Source organism: Emiliania huxleyi, assembly GCF_000372725.1.
Source record: "Emiliania huxleyi CCMP1516 unplaced genomic scaffold EMIHUscaffold_10, whole genome shotgun sequence".
NCBI lineage: Eukaryota > Haptophyta > Isochrysidales > Noelaerhabdaceae > Emiliania > Emiliania huxleyi.
Genome location: NW_005202427.1, coordinates 1,252,674 through 1,257,542, shown reverse-complemented (window position 1 = coordinate 1,257,542; position 4,869 = coordinate 1,252,674). Strand labels below are relative to the sequence as shown.

Genomic DNA, 4,869 nt, shown 5'->3' with positions numbered 1-4,869 from the left:
GACATGCGATGGCGAGTTGGGCAGGAGGTTGGGCAGGAGGACGCGTCACCTCGAGGAACATGAGGTTGGCGTAGTACTGGCCTCGCCGCAGCATGTCGCGCATGTAGACGTGCTCGAGCGACATCTCGGTCGGCAGCGGGTAGATGTAGATGGGCACGCGCCGCCCGCCAATCGGCTGCGCGCTCGGCAGGGCGGCGGGCGGCGCCAGCGGCCGGCTCGGAGCGTTTGGGAGCGAGCAGTCTGCGCCCGCCCAACCGGCGTGGCAGAGGCAGAAGCGGGCGACGCACGCGCCGTGGCCGGAGCAGCCTCGGCCGTTGAGGCAGAGCGAGCCGTACTTCGACGCGCCGAACGGCTCCTGTGGACACGACTCACGGTCGCGTCACGGACGCGGCGTCGGCAGGCGGCGTTGCCGCGAGGCGCACGCGCTCCTCGGACGGGCTGACAGCCTCGCAGGCGCGGCCGACATACCCGCGGTGGCAGACGCAGCTCGGCTCGCCTGCTCGGTGCGGCAGGCGTGAGGGCAATCTCGGGTAATCTCGGGTAATCTCGCCTGCTCGGTGCGGCAGGCGTGAGGGCACACGCCCACGCGCACACGGAGGCGGGGGCAGGGCCTCGCCGGCGCGCTCGCCCTGCAGCGGGTACTGCTCCCGCGCGTGCTCCGAGCGGACGGCGGCGGGGACGAGGCACGTGCCTAGAAGGTTCCTAGACGGTTCCTAGAAGGCCCCAGAAGTGTCTAGGCGGCGGGGACGAGGCACGTGCCTAGAAGGTTCCTGGACGGTTCCTAGAAGGCCCCAGAAGTGTCTAGGCGGCGGGGACGAGGCACGTGCCTAGAAGGTTCCTGGACGGTTCCTAGAAGGCCCCAGAAGTGTCTAGGCGGCGGGGACGAGGCACGTGCCGCGGTGGGAGCAGGAGCCGGGGCAGCGCCAGTTGGGGACGGGGTCGCCGCCGAGCATGTTCCTCGCCTGAGGCGCGGCGACGGGCGGCGTCCGCGGGGAGAGCGGAGGCGCCCCCCCCTCTCCTCGCTGCCTCGTCGCCTTGTTGTGGCCAACGGCCGTGCGCGAGGTGCAGGCGGCGAGCTTGGCAGGCGCGATGTTCTTCCGCGCGCAGCGGCCGCGCAGCGGCCACTGGTCGGTGCGGAAGACGATGCTCGCGCTCGCCGCCGGGAAGTCGGACGTGTTGACCAGCGAGAGGGCGGTGAGGGCGCCTGGGATAGCGAGGCGCGGCCGCTTGCGTCGGGGAGGGTGGGGAGTGTGTGGGTGCGGAGGGTCGCTGGAGAGCGGCCGCCGTCGGCTTGCAGCGACCGGCGGCTGAGCTCCTCGTCCGACACGGACTCGTCCCAGCAGAGAGGCGTGTTGAACCGCGCCATCGAGCCGTACCTCTGCTCGCACGAGAGGCGGCACGCGCAGGACATGAGGCCGACAAAGGTGTCGCACGCCATCTCGCCGTCGGGGTGCAGCCGGCAGGCCGGGTAGTGCATCTGCTCGCACCGCGGACCGAAGCGGCCGGGCGAGCAGACGCACCGGCCGACCGACGCGTCGCAGTAGCCGTGCGGCTCGCGGCCGCACGAGCCGCTTACGGCCGGCTCGCAGCGCGACGAGGCCCAGCGGACGAGGGTGCGAGGGTCAGCGTCGTCGTTGAGCGCTGGAAGGAGGAGGAGAGCGAACAGGGCCGCAGTCATGACGCTGGCTCAACACCTCGGAGGACAACTAACAACAACAGCGAAAGGCCGGCGCTCCACATGAGCGTGTTAGGCGCAAAAAATAACGTCTTCGCCAATAACGATTGGGGTAGGGGCCCTAACTCGTGATAGGCCACTAGTTTCCCGCAGGAGACTCACGGAGATCCTCTCCTCTCCTACCTCTTCTTCTGCCTCTGCGTCCTTCACGGCGGTGTTGGGTGGTGCTTTCTCCCTTGCCGCCTTGACGGTGGTGGCTCGATTCCCGGCGGCCTCTGGACGCTCGGCGACCGGCCTCACCCCTCTCGTGATTTGGCTGTCGCCTCTGTGGCTCCATGCCACGGCCAGTTGCCCCTTCTGTGGGGTTCATTGGGCTTTCCGGGCCACCTGCCCTCGCTCCTCCTCCACTGCGCGTTGGGATGTCAGGGATACTGCGTAGCCCTTCCTGGTGGAGGCGCGCGCGATTCCGTGACTCTCCTTTTACGCGCCAATGTACCCTCACCGAAGGTGCATAGGAGTGAATCCGGGGATTATCGCTACGCCAGGGAAGACAAGGGCGTCGAGGTGCAGCTGCTGCTGTTCGAATCGTTCGGCGGGTTCGGAAAGGGGGTCCGTGAGATCCTCCGGAGGGCGGCGGACGTGCTACAGAACAAGCTGACGCGGGCCCAGTACCTCGATGAGGTGACTTGGACCACCAAGAGCTGGCTGGGGCTGCAGAAGCAGCGTATCTCAGTCGTTCTTCACACGGCCATCGCAGAGCAGGTCGTGAATGAGCTTGCCTGTGGCGGGGGTGGGCGGGTGCACGGAGCTAAGTGCCTCGCCACCCTCGCAGGAGTCGCTTAGGCGGCTCCCGTGGTGTACCTGTGTTAGTGCCAGTGCGCGCCAGTCCCGTGCCCAGTGTTGTGCGAGGGAGTTTGCTTGGAGCACTTGGAGTGCAGTCAGCAACCGCAAAAGAAAGAAAGAAAGAAAACACACAACCCAAGGGAGGGATGGGAGGACGGCACGCCGCCACCACACAGGGATTTCAAGGAGAGGAGTGTGGTGCGCTACATCCAGCGTCGGGTGGTAAAATTCTTTCCGCAGCCAGGCTGTCTCGCGTTCCGCCGCCGCAAATATATATATATGTCCACAATCAACGTCACCGTCAAGTGGGGCAAGAAGAAGTTCGAGGCCGTCGAGCTGGACAAGTCGGCGCCAGTCGACCTCTTCAAGGCGCAGCTATTCGCGCTCACCAACGTGCCGGTCGAGCGGCAAAAGATCATGGGCGTCAAGGGAGGCACCGTCAAGGACGGCGCGGACTGGGAGGCGCTGGGCGTCAAGCAGGGCCAGGTGCTGATGCTCATGGGTTCGGCCGAGGCGGTGCCCGAGGCGCCCGCCGAGAAGACGATCTTCGTGGAGGACATGCCCGCGGTCGACGTCGCCGCGCTCACCGCGTCCAAGAACCCGGGCGGGCTGACGAACCTCGGCAACACTTGCTACCTCAACTCGTCGCTGCAGGTGATGATCCGCATCCCCGAGGTATCGCTCGCGCTGCAAAAGTACGCCGGCACCGGCGGCGAGTCTGAGAAGGCGCTGCTGTTTGCGATGCGTGAGCTGGTCGGCGAGCTCGAGCGGTCCAACGCGACGCAGGAGGTGCGCCCGTTCAAGTTCGTGTCGGTCTTTCGGCAGAACTTCCCGATGTTCGCCCAGCAGGCCGAGGGCGGGCGCGGCTTTGTGCAGCAGGACGCGCAGGAGTGCTGGTCCACGCTCGTCACGAATGTGCTCGCGCAGCGGCTCAAGCTGCCCGACGGCGCCGGGCCGTCCGACCTCCAGGGACATTCTAGGAGCCTTCTAGGAGCCTTCTAGGAACCTTCTAGGCGGCGCGCCGTCCGACCTCGACAACGCCTCGCCGCCGCTGCTGCCGCACCAGCAGGAGCTGCGCGACAACCTCGGCGACGCGCTCTTTGGCGACGAGAGGTGGCAGCGGTCGACGTGTCTGGGGGCGCGCGTGACATGTCCGCGACGCGTCCCGTAGGCGTCGAGAAGGTGACGAGGTACGCGTGCGCCGAGGCGGGTGGCGAGGAGCCGTACGAGAAGCGCGAGAAGGACACGGTCCTCAAGTGCCACATCAACGAGAAGACGGCGCGCCTGCCGCCGGGCCGCGGCTGCGAAGCGCCTCCTCCCTCACCACCCTCTGCCGCGGGCAGGCGCACCTCTACACGGCGGTCGAGGCGTCCCTCTCCGAGTCGATCGAGAAGCACTCGGCCGCGCTCGGCCGCGAGGCGCTCTTCGACAAGACGGAGCAGATCGCCCGCCTCCCGCCCTACCTCGCCGTCAACTTTGTGCGCTTCCAGTACCGCAAGGATACCGAGAAGCGCGCGAAGATCCTCCGCCCGATCTCCTTCCCCGACGTGCTCGACGTGCGGAACCTGTGCACAAAAGAGCTGCAGGCAAACATCGCGTCGCACAACAACAGGCTCGAAGAGGCGCGCGACAAGGCTGCAGCGGACAAGGCTTCCGCCGACAAGGTTGCCGCCGACAAGGCCGCCGCCGCCGCCGCGCCGGCCGACACTGGAGAGCACACCCTAGCCGGCGCCGCGGCGCTCGCCGCCAAGCCGGCCGAGCCAACGCCGATGGAGACGGAGGGCGCGGGCTCCTCCGGCGAGGCGAGGAACCTTCTAGGAAGCTCCAGGAACCTTCTAGGAACCTTCTAGGCGCGGGCTCCTCCGGCGAGGCGGACCGCTCGAAGGCGGTCGAGGAGATCCACGCTGAGGCCGCGCGCCCCGGCCCCGTCCTTAATTAAATACTCTCTCATTAATTACGATTTAATTAGGCCGCGCGCATCGGCCCCGTCCACGCGCTCGAGTGCGACAACCGGACCGGTGCGACGCCGCCCTCGCCGCCGCCCGCGCCGCCGCCGCCCGCGCCGCCGCGGCTCGCGCCGCCGCGGCTCGCGCTGCCTCGCCTCCGCCCCCCCCCGCCATTCTCTCTCACCTGGTAACCCTGTCTGCACTTCTCGCGCCCGCATGAACGAGGCAATCAATTGAAGACCATCGCCCAAATCTGCCCCCCCCCCTCATACTCCAACCACCCTAAACTACATCCTGCGGGAGCTCCCTCCTTGCCCCCGACGTCATCTTATCTCTCTAATTGTTCTGTATTGCTAAGGTTCCCCCTCCCTAGGAGGACAGGCCCACCCCTCCCTGTCCCCCAGC

General features: G+C 67.3%; 2 protein-coding genes across 2 annotated transcripts in view; one reads left to right on the top strand and one right to left on the bottom strand.

The window, feature by feature from the left end:
• Positions 1 to 1,678, bottom strand: part of EMIHUDRAFT_462116 (hypothetical protein) — a gene marked incomplete at both ends in the record, with an annotated part of 3,404 nt that extends 1,726 nt beyond the window's left edge. The window contains 4 exons of the mRNA XM_005793801.1: positions 50 to 355; positions 423 to 496; positions 593 to 702; positions 1,302 to 1,678. Of these exons, the coding sequence (XP_005793858.1) occupies positions 50 to 355; positions 423 to 496; positions 593 to 702; positions 1,302 to 1,678 (867 nt within the window). The remainder of the gene's footprint in view (positions 1 to 49; positions 356 to 422; positions 497 to 592; positions 703 to 1,301) is intronic.
• A 1,119-nt stretch (positions 1,679 to 2,797) lies between these two features.
• The window catches only part of EMIHUDRAFT_199805 (hypothetical protein), a gene marked incomplete at both ends in the record, with an annotated part of 3,253 nt that continues 1,181 nt past the window's right edge, over positions 2,798 to 4,869 (top strand). The window contains 5 exons of the mRNA XM_005793800.1: positions 2,798 to 3,433; positions 3,588 to 3,631; positions 3,709 to 3,766; positions 3,862 to 4,182; positions 4,488 to 4,536. Of these exons, the coding sequence (XP_005793857.1) occupies positions 2,798 to 3,433; positions 3,588 to 3,631; positions 3,709 to 3,766; positions 3,862 to 4,182; positions 4,488 to 4,536 (1,108 nt within the window). The remainder of the gene's footprint in view (positions 3,434 to 3,587; positions 3,632 to 3,708; positions 3,767 to 3,861; positions 4,183 to 4,487; positions 4,537 to 4,869) is intronic.